At 38.4% G+C, this 17,297-nt stretch overlaps 1 protein-coding gene across 2 annotated transcripts; it reads left to right on the top strand.

Moving 5' to 3' along the window:
- The first annotated feature begins 85 nt into the window (after positions 1 to 85).
- On the top strand, positions 86 to 4,602 carry LOC147874220 (uncharacterized). Of its 2 annotated transcripts, XM_087346480.1 has the most exons (5): positions 86 to 564; positions 1,922 to 2,014; positions 2,208 to 2,281; positions 2,586 to 2,912; positions 3,523 to 4,602. In XM_087346480.1, exons 3-5 carry the CDS (start codon positions 2,237 to 2,239, stop codon positions 3,562 to 3,564), a joined length of 414 nt encoding a protein of 137 aa, XP_087202606.1. In that variant the 5' UTR covers positions 86 to 564; positions 1,922 to 2,014; positions 2,208 to 2,236; the 3' UTR covers positions 3,565 to 4,602. The 2 variants fall into 2 exon arrangements, with proteins under 2 accessions (XP_087202606.1, XP_087202605.1); XM_087346479.1 differs by having other exon boundaries at positions 2,208 to 2,912.
- Positions 4,603 to 17,297: the final 12,695 nt, after the last annotated feature.

The following is a 17,297-nucleotide window of genomic DNA, read 5'->3' as shown; positions in this document are numbered from 1 at the left end:
GCTTCAAAAATCTTTTGAGTGTATGTTTTCAGACACTGGATTACTAAAACTTGAAGTTTTGAAGGAACCTGCTTTAATTGTTTATTTAGCCTGCAGATTTTTAAAATGTAGGAAAACTTATCTTCCATTGCTATCAAAGGGTTTACAAAATATTAGGATCAAGTTACCTTAGTTATAGCCTGAGCAATTGCAGGATAGTTGACATTAAGAAAAACAGCTTTTATGAGGTGATTCAAAATTCTGTACTCTTTATGCCAGTTGTTTGGGATTTCTGACATTGCACTTTCAAATTCATGTCTTGTACATTTTGAACTCTTTTGTAATTCTGAACTCTATTTTAGGCATTGAGTTTGACTAAGACAGCTCTGAGGGAAACAACTATAGGCCAAGCAGTAAATCTTATGTCCAACGATGTGAACCGGTTTGACCATAGTGTCAATTTCTTTGTGTACGTCTGGTTTGGTCCATTACAGACACTTGTTATATCATATCTGATGTGGTGTGAAATTGGCTTTGCTGCAGTTATTGGAGTTGCAACCATTGTGCTTGTTATTCCATTACAAGGTGTGTATTTTGTAGGAAATTCTAATCATGAAACTACAAATTATTGTGTATAAGTACATGTATGGTCCCCTTTAATAACATGACCCAAGCCTCTATGAAGATGTCTGTTTAGTCCATCAACATTATGGAAGTTACACTGCTACCATTTACTGCTGCAGATTCTAATGTGTGTTGGATTCATACAGCTCCAGTTTTGTGCGGCCATCTCATAAATTGTCTTTGAACTACATGAATTATATTTTCATAACCATCAAGATAAGGTTGAGTCTTTCATTAGATATATATATTGACAAAATATATAGTTTTTTTTTAATTTTTAGATAATCTTAACATTGTCCTCCCACCTACACCTAGGTCTTCTCAGCAGTCTCCACCCTTCAGGCCTCCCAACCAATACCTTATGAACACTCCTCTCCTCCCCCATGCATGCCGCATATCCCACCCACCTCATCCTGGATTTAATCCCTAAAAATATCAGGTGAGGAGCACAGCTCATCATTATGCAAATTTCTCCATGATTCATCTTCCACCCTTCCAGGTCTAACTATCCTCCTCAACACTGTTGTCAAAGACCCTCAGTCTATGTTCCCCTTTCAAGGTGAGAGACCAAGATTTGCACCCATAAGCACAAGCAGCAAAATTACATTTTTTTATATTAGACAGGAGGATAAAAGATTTTGGACTGAATGATAGCAAGGATTCCCTGAATTTAATCTGCTCTTGAATGTCATTCTGACTTGTTACTGTCATCCCAAATTACTTGAATTTGTCACATTTTTACCGACTCATTAGCTGTCCTTATAGTTTGGTTTACTTCTGAATGCTGATGATAAGACTTGATCGTGTACTCTGTCTTTTCTGCATTTATTTCTAGACCAACATCCCTACTGGCCCTTAAGAGTGTTTATGTGTTCACTTTTATAGCATTTGTATTGTCACTCAAAAGATTAATATTATCAGCATAGACCAACAGCTGATGTGTCCCATTCAGTTCCAAACTGCCCAGATTTTCTTGAACTTTCCTGTTGGCATATTCTATGGAAAAATTGAAAAGCAGTGGTGATAGAACATCTACCTATTTCAGGCCATTCTGAATAGGAAATGTAATTTGCAAATGTTACCACATGAATTTTGCTAAAGGTTTCACTTAAACACGTTTTAATTAGTCTGACTTGCTTCTTAGGTAAACCAAATTCGAGCAAAATATTGTAAAGAGCTTCTCTTTTAACTGACAACTCTAGAGTGTTACATATGACATCCCGTACTAACAAACTCTACAGTTTTATTTATAATTTGTTTGTTTAAATTAGTCACACCAAATGTATTTATAATTTGTTTTGTTTCTTTTTCCCATAAGTTTGTGATAACCGGATTTATGAATATCATAAACAAGGCATTGACTGGTCAGTTTCCTCGATCAATAGCACATGTCTCTGTTAAGAGAATTCAGGTTTGTTCTCCTTGATATATACGTAAAAATTAAAATCCATAATTCTGTGAAGTAAATAACTAATAGTTTTTATGTTGTACATTGACAAAAATGTTAGTTTTAATTTATAGAATTGGTACAATATTTTTATTTTCATGCTTTGTTGTTTTGTTCTAAGCTTATTTCCCTTAACAGACAACTTTTTAAATTCCAGAGGTTGTATTGCACCAGGAGCAAGGTATAATGATGAAATGGATGATCATACCACAAAATCATTATCATCAGCAGGTACAGCAAAATGAGATTGATGAATCGTTTGAAAATGTTTCAATCTTATTGAGATCTGTGTCATTATAGCAAAGTGGTAATGCATATGCTCAGGCTGAAACTTCTTCACAGGATTAGCTTAACTTTCATAGTTTCATTCATATTAAAATGAATGTTAAGAAGAGTTAAAGTTTTAACAAGTAAATAAAATTGCCTTCAAGGTAAACATAAATAACTCTTTTGTTTTTTTATTAAAATTATTATGTAATATTAGATGGATAAGAATGTGTATTTTAATTTCAACAAAGTTATTTTATTGCCACAGAGATTCTTTCTTTATGGTGAAGTGACTACTGAAACTAGGTGCGTTGCAAATGATATGAAGACCACAGACTTAATCTGTGACAAAAGCAGACCTCTTGGAAATGAATGCAAAATGGAGATGGCAAAGACTGGTGCTCTGGAATTTAGCGTATATGCAGAAGAAAACAATACAGATAGTGGTGACACTCCAGACAAGAATGGTCTCAAGGTTACTAATGTGATGACCAGGTGGACTGAGGACTTGCCTGAGAACACGCTTACTGATGTGAGTCTGGAAGTAAGACCTGGAGGACTGGTGGCTGTCATTGGACCTGTAGGATCAGGGAAGGTCTGTCACATTCATGACACTGGAGTTTCCTTGGAATATCATTAATTTATTTTATTAATTTTATTATTATATGGACAACAGACTTCGACCAGTTGCAGATAACCTATACCTCTCACATACAATAGCTATTATATTTATTCATCTTTGTCTTGTAAGAACAGTGTTTTTGGTTTTGTGTGGTTTAATTCAACAGTAAGTAATTTATGAAGCAATTCTACAGTTTGTGGAGAAGTTTAACCTTTATATGCTTTAGCCGTCAACTTTTTCTCAGTTTGCTCAGCTAGCTCAGGGGACTTCAGGGTCGCTTTCAGGGGATTGCACACACACACATCAACCAACAACTGCATCGAACTCAATGTATCATTATTGCGTCTCCTTCCTCTTCTCCATGACACGTTATTCGGAAAATAAAGAGAGATATTTTGATGTTACTATCAGATTTTATTACTTCAATATTTGTCTTGTGTTGTAGAGTAAACTTCGTACATTGCTTGTGAAATTGTGCCAATAAAATATTAATCTTTAAATTGTAGTTCATTGGGGAGTCATTGAGATACACCAAAATGCACCATACTGTACATGTGTTGTTTAAATATTACTGCTGTTGCAGACATCACTGGTCCATGCCATTCTGAAAGAACTGTTCTCATAAGCGGTTCCATATTACTGGGAGAATCAGTATCATATGCGTCGCAAGAACCATGGATGTTCACAGCCTCTGTGCGGCAGAACATCCTGTTTGGGCAGCTCATGGATAGGAACCGGTACAAACAAGTGGTGAGGGCCTGTGCTCTTGAACGAGACTTCCTGCTGTTGCCCCATGGTGACATGACCATTGTGGGGGAGAGGGGTGTCACTCTGAGTGGTGGGCAAAGAGCAAGAATCAACCTGGTAAGGTGTGATAGTTTTTGTTGTTTACCAGAATTCTACTCAGTTGCACTATTGTGTTTACACGCAAACCAAGTATGCAACTTTAACAAGCAGTTTTTTATAGAATATTTATTAAGATAAATAGATTAATTCTGATAGAATTTCATCAAAGGGAGCAGTGTCCTGTAATAAATCCATAAGAAATTACAATTTGTTTTTCAGAAATTGTGTCTGCCAAGTCATCACAAGTTGTTGGTCATGTAATTAAAGATATGTCATTGTGAAGCAGAACCAAGTAATTTATTTCACTGCAAGTGTAAAACGTTTTCCACTTTCAAATGAGCTATTAATTACAAAAATTAAGTATTTGATATTTTCCGTTTGTGTCCCATTTTGAATCTAGAAATAGAGTATTTAAAAGTACGAGAGAATTTGAAACTTTTTTATCACTTGCCAGTCTACAGTATATTATTGTTGGAATGAAACACAACTGTCACATCCCAGCTCCTGACCAGAACTACATGACTCACCACCAAGCACAAATGGTAACTGCTACTGAAATTATTCACACACAACAGTATATCTGTGTTTAACATCATGCTAAGTAATGGTAATTCTTATGTGTGTGGATATGTATGTATATACTGTTGAATAGCATGCTTTTTGTGCAAATTGTATGGGGAATGGGGTTTCACTAGAAAGAGTCAGAGAATTATAAATTCCAAGCACAACAGTTGTCTATAAACTTATTAGCAAAGGCAAGTGTTCTCTGTGTTTAAGCACCTTCATTTCATAATTGCCCATTAGGGCGAGAAAACAAGTAAATGTCACATCAATATAAAATAAGAATTATTACTTTGTACATATTTAACAACATTTTAAAGAGTAAATGATTTTGTTAATATTGCAAAGTGAACTGAGACAGTGAAATATTAAGGCGTGCTGTCTAAGATCATAATTTAGAATCTTGCTGGGATACTTGATTTTCGGCTTCTTTGGTCTATTGATATTGAACACCTTGTAATGGGTTGAATTCAAGTAATTGGAAAACACAGCGTGCAATTATTTATTCACAATCTCAAAACTTACATCCATTCCGAAGATTCCGGATTACCATATTAGTGAAAGGAGCAGAGAAAGAGATGATAATAGCAGATGGAATATCTAGTTGTCTTGTTATTGTCCATCGACCATTCACCGTATTTATTTATTTAACAAAATTTAAGATATTTATTCAGTTTCATCGAACATATCCTTGTATGGCACCTTCTTGGCGGCTTCCGAAAAAATCGCGTGTAGTATTTTGCCTAAGGCGTCATAAATGAGCGGCCCAGTTTCAGTCAGGACGAGCTTCCAGTTTTCGTTAATGAATTTGTTCGTGTTATCCCCTGAAAGAGGGAGACATACCATTAGTCTCTGAGGATTTTACACAACTTCTCAACTCATGTAATAATTTGTTTGGAACTACAGAATTTTTCAAATCTACCAGCAGTTTCTTAGAAGTGCATTTCTCAGCTCAAACAGTATGTAACTAAATTGCACAAGTCTTCAGCTCACGCAGTATTTCGTCTGGGATTGGTAAGGTTCCAAAACTACGTGGCAATTTGTTTTGCTCTGCGTAAGTACTCAACTCGTTTAGTAGTTTGTTAAGAATTTTACAAATACTCGGCTCACCTTTAAATAGGTTTGAAACTCCACAAGTTTCCAGCTGCCATAGATCTTTGTTCCAACTACACAATTTTTAGCTCAATTAACATTACTTTTTTCGAAATTACATTAGAGTTAATCTTTTATTTTGTTTACAACTACAAAAATTCTCAGCTCACATATAGAACTGCAAAATTTCCTCACTCACCTAGTATCTTGTTTTCGTTGAATAAGTTATCTAGTTGAATTTTTAAACCCTGAGGTGCCATCAACAACTTGAAGTCCTTGAGCACTAGGTACACATCTTCTTTACCGATCTTAGTTAAATTGTAACTGGTCGTATACTTCATATCGCAATCATCTGGAAGAAAATGAAGGCAACTGCGATGTTATCTCAGTGACATAAGATTTTCTTAAACACGTATCAAATATTTTGCTCATCATAAAGAATTTGTTTTTAAAAATGAATTCTGTCGCCCTCGGTGGACTAGTGGTTAATGTGTAAGCCACCGGACCCAAGGTTCCCGAGTTTTTACGGGTGATAAGAACCCGTAGCACAACTTTCTTCTTAGGGGAAGTACAGTCGTCGGTCCCATGTCATAGATTCTCTACTAGATGGCCCTCGCAGACAAATCAGGATTGAGCAGAAATTGTGCTGAGGCAGTGGGCGTTTTAATCACTACTCAAAATGCACTTCAAGACTAATAGGACAAGTTGCCTTGAGCAACTGTCCTGGAATGGGCCAATGATCCAGTCCTTCGAGTGGAAATAAATGAATGAATGAAAGAATGAATGAAGGATAAATTCACTCCATTGAATTTTATCCTGGATTTTTATGTTTACTTCTAAGGATCGTAACCAAATATCTCTAAAATTCATTCGGGTATCCATGAGATTTTGCAACCAGGATTTTCTTCTGATATCGGCGTTTGTTAAAGACTATGTTTACGCCGTTATGCCATAACAAACTGACAATAATTCTAAGTGAGAAAGAAAACCTTCCTTAACTTTTATCTCTGAGGTACAAATATTTTTAAAATTCTTTTGTTTCAAACTTGTTTATTATGTACGAGTTCTGACAACCGAATTGAAGTTCTTATGCAATAGGTGGCTGCACTGATGAACTGATGCATGTATGATAAATCTACTACATGGTTCTGAAAGCATTAATTCGAACAAAACCAGTTTGATTTATGGTTGAAGTAAGTATTTTTGGCTGAGTGTTTCATTACGTCTAGTTAATGAGAAAAAATGTTCTTATAAATTTAAACATTACTTCTAAATAATAGGTATAAAGACATTGAGGTGCCAACACTCAGTTCGCTTGTGAATAAGTGTCTTGCCTAAGTGGAAACCGAATGTATATTACCGTGTCCACAGAAATACATCACCGGTCCTTGTAACAACATGAATGCCACCACTTTAAGATCTTTGTTAATACTATCTTTCCATCCACGTCAAGGTCTCACTAGTTGACTCTTCTCCTCAAGCTTTATAACCAACATTTTGCACTTCTGACCTTTCCTGTGCGTGCTACATATTTAACCTACTGAAATCACCTTGTCGAAAATTATCCATGTCCGGCGCCATCTGGGGGATTTCGTAACTTGGTTTAAAACGACAAGTTGTCAACCCCTTCCCAACCCCTAAGTTGAAGGACCAGTTTACACGACTGATAAATAAGTGAATTTGCAGTTACTTTTCTATATCTGCAGATCCTTTACTCCAATCGGACCTCGAGAACAAAATGAAAAATTGACTTGACTAACTATTTTCCAGTTGGACCAAGAAACAAAATACAAAAGTAATGAATGTGAAAGTTCAGAATCAAAACTGTGTTGGCTAGCTTTGATAATTTTGGCTAATTTGTTTCTCTGGAACATTCTACCGGTTGTTTTTCGCTCACGTTTAATCGTACCGTTTAGTGCTTGGCATTCGTCTTAAAAATATGAGAAATACCAGTGCGAGTGTATCTACCGTACCTAGCCTAAATAATTTTGTCCTACGCGACTTCAGATATTTCCGAAACTGAGATGAACCCAGCAGATGTGTGATCGGTATTCGTTTCTGTACAAATCCTGCTAAACATGCTTTACACATTTTCTCTGCACCAGTCGTCAGCATTTTAATGCTCTTTTCATAGGAGACACGCATATGAGACCTAATAGCATGACAGCCAAGTCATCGGACTATACCCTTTCTTTTCTTACACCTAGTCTTTGTGAAGCATGAAACCTATGTGAAGATTTCAACGAAGAAACGGCGTGTGGCTGAAAGACAACGTTCTTAAATATGCTATAACTATCCGAACAGTTAAGAATAATTTGTATGTGCACGTTAATTGGGGACTTATCTTTGTTTTGTGACAAAAACTGTGCAAACATAACTTGAAATAGACGAATTAATTAATTACTTTGCGCTTCTGACTGAGTCACACTTTTTGTCAGACCTCGTATCCTGTTACATCTCTCTTATGAACGATGACGACGACGATGATGGTAATAATAAATTATGCAACCAAAATATTAAAAACAGACACAGACAACAAATGCAGATTTTGTCAGCAAATTGAAGAAACGACAGATCGCATTGTGTCTGGATGCCAAGTACTGGCAAAAGAGCAATGTATACAACGACATGATCGTGATCGTACTTAGCTGCATTTTAAAATATGCAGGAAAGCTGGCGTAAAGCTAGAAAAGAAGCATTGGTATGAACAAATCCCAAAGGCAGTTGAGACAAGTCAGGATAACCAGATATTATAATCCTAAACAAAAATGGGACTCGTCTCTTAATTGATATAGCAATACCAACTGACAGGAATGTGATTAAGAAGGAAGCGGAGAAGATCTTTAAATACAAGGACCTTCTCATTGAAATACAGCGAATGTGGAAATTGAAAGCAAAAGTAATCCCAATAATTATAGGAGCAACTAGAACTGTCTCCAAGTCACTCAGAAAATATTTGGCCAACATCCCGGGCGACCACGACATTGGGGAACTTCAGAAAACTACCATTTTAGTATCTTTATACGCCATTCGAAATACGCTGTCGTAAAACATGTAGTTATCTCTCACGATAAAACTGTATAATTCATGTACAGGGGGATGGTGTGAACGACCCGTTCTTCAAGTGCCTGAGCACTGCGGGTCCCAACTTTTCGTTGACTTCATCTATAGACATTCGGTAGGACTCCTTCGACGATGGATCGTCCTGTCGCAAGGTCTCTAACTCTACATAGGACAGCACATTAGAAAAACGCGGACAAACATCCATGGCTTGAGTGGGATTCGAACCCACGGTCCCAGCGACCAAGCGGCATAAGGCCTACGCCTCAGACCGCGCGGCCACTACGGACCCCATAATTCATGTAACACATATTAAAAAAAATGTATTTCGGAAATAGCTGCTGTACTATGTACATTAGGGCAACTTTGTCTCGGGTACATAGAAACAAATACCCTATAAAGTGATAAATAAATGGAATAATAATAATGATAAATATACTTATGTTTGCCTTGTCTACGTTACGGAATGACCACTTACAAAAAGAAATCTTCATAGGCCCCTCGCCGCTTATCGGGAGTGACAGCAGCTTACCACTCACATTATACCTGCCAACCCAAGTTAAATTTGGCACTTGGGCTCCGATAACGATTTCTTTCTTGTTGAAATCAAAACTGTGGACAGAGGGAAAACAAAATAACAATTACTGTGGATCTTGAATAGAACTGAATCTGCTCATATTTTTCCCTCGTATTTAAATACAATGTAGTTATGCCCGGACAACAAGAGGGTTTAATCTCAACACAATGCAGTACATAAGTAATGAATTATTAATTAGCATTCCTGCTAATTGGTTTCAAGTAGACATTCTGCTAATTCCAAATTCCACCGAAAAGGTTTAAGGGTGGGATTTGAGATATTAACGGCGGTGAGTCCGAAGATGGCTGTCTCCTGGGTTGTAGCGCCGTGTAGTCTCGTAGTAGTTTACCAACGTTTCCGAGGTCCTTGCTACCTCCATCTTCAGTGTGATGTGGAAGCAACAAGGACCCCTGACGCACTCGTAAACTTCTACGAGACTACACGGCGTTACAACCCAGGAGACAGGCAGCTTAAGATCGAAAAGTTGTTCTCCTTGGAATACAACAAAGTTCCAAAGGTTTTCTTTGCTCCACACATTGTCTTCTCCAATATATAACTTATAATAAGAAAGAAATAAATATTAAAAAAAATATATCGTCTTAATTTGTAGAAGTGGTACATTTATGAGCTTATACACGTTCATCGATGCAAGTGCAGTAATTAATTTTAGAGAATTAAACAATTCACTTCCTTCAACAGAATAGGCCTCCTGATCGGATGCCATTTTTTGTTAGGTGTGTCCCTTGTCATCATAGTATAGCCCGTCCTCAGATTGCGCACGGAGGAGAAGGCGTTCATATATGGATGACAGCTGCAAATGTGTTGAATATACAGTCTCGGACAACCGACAATGGGTGATAATAAAGTTTGGATGTTTGGTGTAGGGCTAACAACCCCTCACCTTAAAAAACTTATTTTGTTACGAAACGTCTAAAAGCTACCGGACCTGAACTGATTCTTTGGCACGATCTAAGTAAAAAAGACATGCGATTTGGCACGTGGAATATTAGGAGTCTCTACAGATGATGTTCAATCGAGCCAGCAGCAAGTGAGTTTGAGAAGTACAAGATAGATTTAGTACGAGTAAAAGGATTTAGGTGGGAAGAGGAGGGATATCAAACAGCAAGAAATTATAAATTTGTCTATGGAAAAGGGAACATTAATCACCATTTAGGAACAGGATTCTCCGTGCATAATAGAATTATTTCAGTACTTTAAGGATTAGGAGTTGTTCAGGATGTCGTATGTAATTCTAAAAAGTCATTAGTGCGATATGTTTATGCTGAATAAGCAGGCCCCAACTGAGGATAAATACGATGAGACAATGAATGACTTTTAAGAAGAAATAGAAGATGTATTTGACTTGTTCCCTAGATATCATACGAAAATTTTGCTCGGAACCTTGAATGCAAAGTTTGGGTGGAAGAACAAATCTAAACCGATTATTCGTAAGGAAAGGTACATGATGTTTACAATGATAATGTGATCAGAGTAGTAAATTTTGCAACTTAAAAAATCTAACTGTCCAAAGCACAATATTCCCTCACCGTGATATTTATAAACTTACTTGGACTTCTCGTGATGGTGTTACACACAATCATATAGATCGTGTTTTAATTGACAAAAGAATATACTCCAGTGCATTTGGTGTCACATACTTACTAGGAGCTGACTGAGACACCGACCATTACCTGACAGTGGCAAATGACTTGCAGTAAGGAAACAAACAAGGCAAATATTGATTTTTAAGGATTTGATGTGAAGAAACACAGTGATGTAGAAGTTAAGGGAAAGTACCAGATAGAAGTCTGCAATAGGTTTGCTGGTATAGAGAACTCAGATGACAGTTTGGATAATAAGGGCGCGTGAGAGATTATTAGGGGCAATATCAAGACCTTAGAAAAGGAAAATCTAGGATATTATAAACTAAAACATAGCAAACCAAGGTTTGATTAGTATTGTTCAAAACTAATAGACAAACTGAAGCAGGCTAAATTACAATTATTGCAAAATCATGCGAAATCAGTGGAGCTAATCTGCAAAATTTAAGGCTTGAAACAAGTAGAACATTTAGGGAGAAGAAATGGGAATACCTGAAAGACAAACTTAATGAACTTGAAACGAATTAGAGAAACAAAAATATTAGAAATTTATACAAAGGCATAAATTAAATTAAGAAATATTTTCAAACTTGAGTTAATATTATCAGATAAAAGAAGGGTTATGAGCTCTCAGATTCCCACATTTTTTGAGTAGTTGGAAAAATTTCTTTTACCAGGTGTTAAATGTTTACGTCAGTGGTCCCCAACCTTTTTGTACCTACGGGCACATTTGAGAGTTTATGAGATCGTGGCGGACACCAACCAATTAACAAAGCCAAATTCTCTTTTCTCTGGACAAATAAGATATGGACACCAAATAATACACAAAACAACACGAAGTTTAATGATACAGAAAACCACGCAATCAAAAATACGTACTTTTAAAAGTACAATTATTTTTACTCAAGTGGGAAGTTATTGTGATGTTTGGCGCTGCATTTCATCGGCAAGATTTCAAATTTGGGAGTCGAGATCTGTGCTTTGATTTTATAATTTTCATGGTTGAACGGCCTTCATTATTCAGTATAATCTCTTTCCTTAATAAAGCGGGCACCCAAAAGAAGCCTTGGCGGGCGCCATGGCGCCCGCGGGCACCGCGTTGGGACCACTGGTTTACGTAGTTCACATTATGACGCACATAGATACACATACGGTTAAGCCATTATTACCAGAACCTAGCCTTATCGCAGTGGAGACTCTTTTAAGAAGTTGAAAAGTTTTAAATCTCTTTATAGACTTCAAATAAGTCTATGACTCAGTTAAAAGAGAAGCTCGTTACAACATTTCTGTTGAATTCAGTGTACCTAAAAACCCATTTTGGCTAATTGTGTTTACGTGAAACATACAGCAAAATTCGTGTAGGTAAAAAATTGTCCAATGAATTTCCTGTTCAGAATGACTTGAAATAGGGAGATGCTCTTTCGTCACTGCTTTTAAATTTTACCCTAGAATTTGTTATCAGTAAAGTCCTAGAAAATCAGGGCTGTTTGGAATTGCGTTTAGTTTATGCTGATGATGTTAATTTACTGAGCGATGATATAAATACTATAAAAGCAAACAATGAAACATCCCTAAAGTCTAGTAGGAATATTGGTCTAGAAATAAATTCAGAAATGACAAGTAAAATTTTAAATTAAATCCGTGGCGTAACATCTCCAGAGGGCCAAAGCCGACTAGCATGACTGCTGGCCTCACGTTCACACGCCTAATCAGAGGTGAACGATCATCCAACCAGATACAGGGTAACGTGTGGTGAGCACTACGAACCCCCCGCCATTGCTACTTTTCATGACCGGATTACGCTACTCATTGTAGCTCCCCAATTTCCTCACGATACTGGGTTGGCACCGGTCCCATACACAAATCGAAAATCTCATGAGAAATTTCTTTTCCCGAGACTCGAACCAGCGCGCATTCCGTATCGCCGGTCCGAAGCATGATGCCTCAGACAGCACGGCTACGGCGCGAGACTGAAATGACAAGTATACGATTATATTTCGGTATCAGAATTCGGGACAGAACCAGAGTGTGAGGATTAATAATGAATTGTTCGAAAGTGTGACAAAATTTAAGTACTTGGAGACGACACTCAAAAGTCAGAAAAATATTCATGACCAAATTAAAAGCATATTAATTTCAGAAAAGGCATGATATCATTCAGTAAGAAATAATTTGTACTCCCGTCTTACATGAAAATGAAAAATGTCAAATAACACAAAAGTGGAAATTTGACAGTTGTGTTGTATTGTTGTGAAATCTGATCTCTCACTTTGAGAGAGGAACATACGAGGCGCGTCCCAAAAGTAAGTTTCCCACTCGTCCCACAGCTAGAAAACCTTATATTGCGCGAAGCGACTGTGCGTACGTGATAGAGCAATGACGTAGCATGGCGCATGCACTAACGGCACATCCCGCGTTCTCACAGTAGCATCGTTGCAGCTGTTGAAGATGGAGGTTCTTATTCCAACTCCCGCCGACTGTGAAGTGCGGTCAGTGATAACGCTAGGCCGCACACGGCTCGACGGACAGCAAGTCTCCTGCAGGAGTTCAGCTGGGAGGTGTTTAATCATCCACCCTACAGCCCGGACCTCGCTCCCAGTGATTTCCATCTTTTCCTACACCTCAAGAAATTCCTGTCCGGTCAGCGTCAGCATTTTGAGAATGACAGAGAGGCGGAGATGGTTGTCACACAGTGGTTCCAATCCCAGGCGGCAGACTTGTACGACACAGGTATTCAAAAGTTGGTTTCACGGTATGACAAATGTCTCAATTCCGGTGGCGAATATGTTAAAAAATAGCTGGACACTTTCTGTATCTGTTGCAATAAATATTTCCATGAAATTGTGTTTTGTTTCTGTAAACGGTCCCAGGGAAACTTACTTTGTAGACCAGCCTCGTAGATTGAGAGTGTTTGAGAACAGAGTGTTGAGAAAGATATTTGGACCCAAAATGGAGGCAGACTGATCACGTAGAAAAGTGCATAACGATGAGCTTCACGGCCTGCACTCCTCACCTGATAGTGTTACGGTGAAAGAATGGAGAAGGATGAATTGGGCAGGACATGCGGCATGCATGGGTAAGGGGAGAGGGTTTTAGAAGGTATTGGTTGGGAAGTGACCGCTGGGAAGACCTAAGCGTAAGTGGGAAGTTAACGTTAGATGGATTATAGGGAGATAAATATGGAGAGTACTGCTAGCTCAGGGCAGAGTCAGAAGGAGGGTTTTTATGAACGCGATGATGAACCTTTCCGTCTCATAAAGAACGTGGGCTATTCTTTGAAGGGCGAGTATAAAATAGACTTTTCAAAGGCTACGCTGCACCGTGGAGTGAGTGTGATCAAATGCCAGTACGAGCATGTCATAAACACTAATATCAAATAGTTCATGTGACTATCTATAGATGGTAGCACGTATACTTTAAATGAGCATGGGTAACAGCGTCGTGGCTGAGCATCGTCCTCCCATGTCATGAATTTGAGAATCCATAACGTCTGTATCATCTGTTATAGGACGTTTTGTGGTACGAATTTGGACCAGCCTTTGATGACCAGAGCTTCATTACAAAGTTTATCGGAAACCTTTCGTCTGTTCTGGAGTAAAGTTATGGCAGAAAGTTTTAGTTACTCTGACCACAGACAGATTGCAACACGACCTCGGCTGACGCGACAGATATAGACAGCAACTGGTATTTAGTCGGCGGCAAGTCCGGGTAGTGGAAAACGAAGTGAGAAAAGGACTAGGAAAAAGTGTCCCACTGCTGCGAAATCTGGGGGGGATTCATTAACATTTTTAGAGAGGAAGCTCGTCGGATTGCTTTGTTCCTTCGTTCACCCTGGTGATTGTATTGTTCCCAGGGGGCGAAATCAATGGGGGCTAGCCAACCGACTCGTCAGATAGTTATGAAAGGATCATATGTTGCGACAGATTTGGATTTATCACAAGCGGTAAGTATGACGATTCTTATTGGTTGTGACGTCATGTAGACTCGTAGGTAGATTTAATCGTTTCGGAAAAACATTCTGCCTCCACCTTCAGCCTTGAAGATGGAGACAGTATTTTTTTCGAATCGTTGGTATTTACCTTCGCATCTACACGGCGTCACTTCTCAGGTCCCATTCTGTGCCTTTCGCTCGATAAAAGGTAAAGAACGCCAAATAAAACCACTAACAGTTGGCTTGCTGGCCATGCGGAGAATACCTATACAAATCGCACGTCACCTTATGCTTGTCAGACTTGTATTTCTTGCCCCAAACATAGATGCATCCCGTACTGAGGCATCCAAATTTCGATCGGCAATCTTTATTTGTTTTATTTTAAGTGGCTCCAGTGGCGGGATGCTGTATTTCCTTTCACCTGAAATTCACAGCATGAAAGACAACAAACTGTAAGTTGATATGAGAGTGTACACGGAACAAATGTATTTTATAAAAGTCCCCCTTACCCTCCAAGTGCATACCAAAGTATTAGGACCTCTGGCGAGAGCGACGCCTTTTATTTCATCCTAGTGCTTTGATACTTTTACTGCTTATTGCCGCCATCCGGAGAAACTACTTTCACATCCTTCCAGTTGACATAATCCGGAAGGCCAATATACAGAATGTCCTAATAAGATGTATATGCGTTATAATACGAAATATTATTAAACTTGTGTGTACACATACTTTTGAGACACTCTGTATTCTATGTTTCACAGCAGCAGAAACACTCACCAGCGTTCACTATCAACATTCTTTGTATCACGATCTCGATCAGGGGTCGGCAAACATTTTTCTAAAGGACCAAATAGTAGATATTTTAGGCTCTGCGGGCCAAGAGGCAAACTCGAGGATATTTGAATAGGTAAGCCTACTTATGTAACAAGAAAAAACAAGTTTTAACAAATTTATTGAACAAAATGTAACGTAATAATGTTAAGTAGACATCGATTGTTTGAAATACAGCTCTACTAATGAGAAGAATGGAATTGCCTGTTATGAGATAACATTTCACCAAACTGAGGTTTAAATTCAATACTCCCTATCATCAAAATTGACTGTAAATGGTGACCTGTATTGAGATTTTACATATTTCATCTTTTTAAATGTCTTTTCACACAGGTAGGTGCTGCCAAATACAGATAAAATTCCCCGAGCATATGATCTTAATTGACCGTATTCATCGCTTGGAAGAAATTTACAGAATTCTATTAGATTTTTCTCTTGAAATTTGCTTTTTAACATATGATCACACTGCAGAGTAATCACTTCCAATTGAAGGTTAAGTGGAAGCTTCTCAATTGTACAGTCAAATGGATTTTGAAATATGGAAATGTCTTCTTCACTTGCATCAGATACGAAAAACGCTGCTGGAACTGTAGTTTGAGTTCAAAAAATATATCCGCTGCACATTTGTGCGGGAATGGAGATTTCATTTCTTTTAATTTTTGACAGCATGGGAAATGCACAAAGCAGTTTGAAATTTCAAAGAATTTAGATTGTAAAATCCGTTCTTAGCTCGCGAGCCGTACAAAAAGAGGCGGCGGGCCGTAGTTTGCCGAACACTGATCTAGATTCATTAATTGATATTGCAATAGTGACCTCTGAAGATTCAACACTGTTAATAACAAAAGCGTCATGCTACGCGAAGCACCCGTCTCCTATCCTCATATACAGTGTGTCCACAAAGTCCCTTCGGGGTTTTGAAAAATTGTGGCGCCCAAACAAATTTAGCTAGCCACATGCGGTTTGCGGCAGATTACAGCGAAACTCTGGAAGTCTTTTTTTCCGCCAACAGATGGTATAAGCGGCAATCTTTATGATTCTCAGCCAGTTGTTTATGAAATGGCGATTGTGCAGGAAAGCTCGCGTTGTGTGATATGGCTTTTTGAGACAACATCAGTCACCCAGACTCAACGAAATTACCGCACACAGTTCAATGAGCAACCTCAGAGTGAAACTGCAATAAGAAACTGGCAACGACGTTTCCTAGAAACTGTTAGCCTCCATGATCGCAAGAGAAGTGGCAGACCGGGTGTAAGCGATAAATGTGTGGAAAGAATCCGTGATTCGTTTGTACGAAGCCGTACAAGATCCACACGGCGCGCTTAGCGTGAATTGTTACTCCCACGTTCAACGGTACACAAAGTGCTACATAAGAGGTTGAGGTTATATGCATACAAGGTTCAGTTAGTGCAATAGTTGAAACCTGGTGATGGCATAGCACGTCAACACTTCGCAGAAGAAATGCTCGACCGCATTGACCTTGATGTGGACTTCTTGAAAAAAATCATGTTCACAGACGAGGCAACATTTCTTGTCTCGACTAAAGTTCACAGGCATAATGTTCGCATATAGGGCATTGAAAATCCACATTTTGTTAGGGAGCACATACGCGATAGTCCGAAAAAGAACGTGTGGTGTGGTGTAATGTATGACCAGGTTATTGGACCCTTCTTTTTTCAAGAGCAGACGATCAACATGAACACCTTCCTGGACATGCTGGAACTGTACGCAGTACCGCAAATTGAGCACTTACAACCACATATCATTCTGAAACAAGTTGGTGTTCCACCTCATTGGGGTCTGTAGGTACGCGCGTACCTAGACAGGACATTTCCAGGAAGATGGATCGGCAGAGGCGGTCC

The sequence above is a fragment of the Zootermopsis nevadensis genome, unplaced genomic scaffold (assembly GCF_977971745.1).
Source record: "Zootermopsis nevadensis isolate Lab colony 2312 unplaced genomic scaffold, Znev_1.0 Znev_ptg000010l, whole genome shotgun sequence".
NCBI lineage: Eukaryota > Metazoa > Arthropoda > Insecta > Blattodea > Termopsidae > Zootermopsis > Zootermopsis nevadensis.
The sequence above is the reverse complement of the archived record's forward strand: the minus strand, read 5'-3'. Positions and strand labels throughout refer to the sequence as shown.

Excerpts from the sequence above, each read along its gene's own strand:
- LOC147874220 (XM_087346479.1), top strand. The coding sequence starts at position 2,535 with ATGGATAAGAATGTGTATTTTAATTTCAACAAAGTTATTTTATTGCCA. Across the intron at positions 2,913-3,522 it reads GACCTGTAGGATCAGGGAAG|ACATCACTGGTCCATGCCAT; the intron begins GTCTGTCACATT and ends CTGCTGTTGCAG.